The 1985-nt window shown below is 31.3% G+C and overlaps 1 protein-coding gene across 2 annotated transcripts in view; it reads left to right on the forward strand.

The window, feature by feature from the left end:
* LOC106463289 (protein BANP-like) overlaps positions 1-1985 on the forward strand; it is a 37416-nt gene that overhangs the window by 22943 nt on the left and 12488 nt on the right. For both annotated transcript variants that reach the window (XM_022390740.1, XM_022390741.1), the window contains exon 6: positions 1432-1497. In XM_022390740.1, coding sequence (XP_022246448.1) covers positions 1432-1497 — 66 coding nt within the window. The remainder of the gene's footprint in view (positions 1-1431; positions 1498-1985) is intronic.

Raw genomic sequence — 1985 nt, forward strand, 5'->3', positions numbered from 1 at the left:
CATGAAGGTTTTTATTATTTTTCTTTCATTATTTTACCTGACAACTTTCTATTTTTATGATTGTAGTTACTTTTATAATAATAAATAGTTAAAACAAATGAAAAAATAAAAGACCTCGTAATTAAATATCAAACATTTTATTTTCAGTAAAGCTTTATATTGTATTTATTTTTTGTACTGTAACATTATACTTATTTCTCCAGGTTATGGGTAAGTAATCAAAGTATATTGAACATAAAAGTTGCAAAGTATTGTTAGTAGTGATTACAAAATTTCAAAGTACTTATAGTCATAGTTTGCACTCTCATCTTTTCACACTTATTTTCTGTAGGTATTTTATTGCTAGTAGATGAGTTAGAAAATAGAAGAAACAAAGTGAATAGTACTCTGTACTTATCAGTAAGGACAGTAAAGTTCCAAATAAATCTCCTGAGAGTTTAATCTTTTTACACCTATTTTCTATTGTTATTCTAATGTTAGCGGCTGAAGTAGAAACCTGCCAAGTATAAAGCAATGATCTCTACTGCCTACAATGCTACGAAGTCTTTGTTTCCACTCATGAGACATACTTGCTAAGCCTTGTACAAATTCACATGTGGAGATGGAAAAATAATAATTTTTGTACACTTTATATAAACATTTTGAAATAAAAAAAATTATAAATTACTATACCAATACCCCAAAAATCCATTGTAATTTATCAGGCTTCCTAACTAAATTGTACTTGGGTCTAAAAAAATAATTTCTATTCACAAAATAGCCTTGATAACAATACTACAAATTTTCCAGTCACATAAGATTATTTCTCTCTTAAATAACTTAGGAAGACTGACAGAATTATGTAGAATAAATGTATAGCTTTTGATTAATTATAAAGTTCTTGGTATATTAAAGAAGGCGTAGATAAGTAAATCTTCTCAAATGATGAAGTGGTGGGTGGAGCTAATATGGTGGGTTTGCTAAATATCATGATATCTCGACAAATAAAAAAATATAGGAGGTTCTTATTTTATACTCTAGCTTGCCAATATCGAGCATTTGAGTTTCTAATTCGAAGAAACTGTAGACATTGTATTGTAGGTGTCATAAAATGTAATCTGACCAAACCTAGAAGGACACATACCACATGACACACAAAAATCGATATTTAGCCTTTTTTTATGTATTTAATTTCAAATTAAGAAACTAACTAATGTATAATACTAAAATTTGAATTATATCAAACTTACTTTTATATCTTTATAAACTAATAGCTAAATAAAATGTTGAATGTAAATCTACAAACGTGATGACATGCCCTCTGATCCCTACCCATCTCGATAGGGTTAAACATAAGCCATTGATGATCTGAGTTTCTATGTTGAAAACTTGTTGTTCAGCCTTAGCCATAGCTCACCCAGTAATTTTCAAAACAGATTTTTTTTGTTTCAGATGTCTGTACTTCTGAAGGCTCTACTGTTAGAAACAGTCTACAGCTGATAAACCTAAATTCAGAGAGTAAGTGGCTTAGTAATTTCAGATACAGTACAATTGTATCATAAGTTTTTTTAACTAATCTCATTAAAGTATAGATTACATCACCAACAGCATAAAAAGAATTGTCAGTTGTAGAGCAAGAAGATCTGTTCTGTATTTTGATTAACACCTTCAGGGAGCTCGGCATGGCAACATGGTTAGGGAGCTCAACTCGCTATCTGCTGGTCTCGGGTTTGAATCCCCATCCCATCAAACATGCTCTCCCTATCAACTGTGAGGGCATTATAAATGATGGTCAGTCCTACTATTCAGTGGTAAAAGAGTAGCCAAAGGGTTGACGATGGGTGGTAATGACTAGCTGCCTTCCCTCTAGTCTTTCATTGCTAAATTAGTGCAGATAGCCCTCGTGTAGCTTTGCTCAAAGTTCAAAACAAACCAAACACCTTTAAGAACACTACATCAAATAGCCTTGATAATTCATGCAAAACACTTGAACTTTTAAAGTGACA

Source organism: Limulus polyphemus, unplaced genomic scaffold (genome assembly GCF_000517525.1).
Source record: "Limulus polyphemus unplaced genomic scaffold, Limulus_polyphemus-2.1.2 Scaffold1369, whole genome shotgun sequence".
Classification (NCBI taxonomy): domain Eukaryota; kingdom Metazoa; phylum Arthropoda; class Merostomata; order Xiphosura; family Limulidae; genus Limulus; species Limulus polyphemus.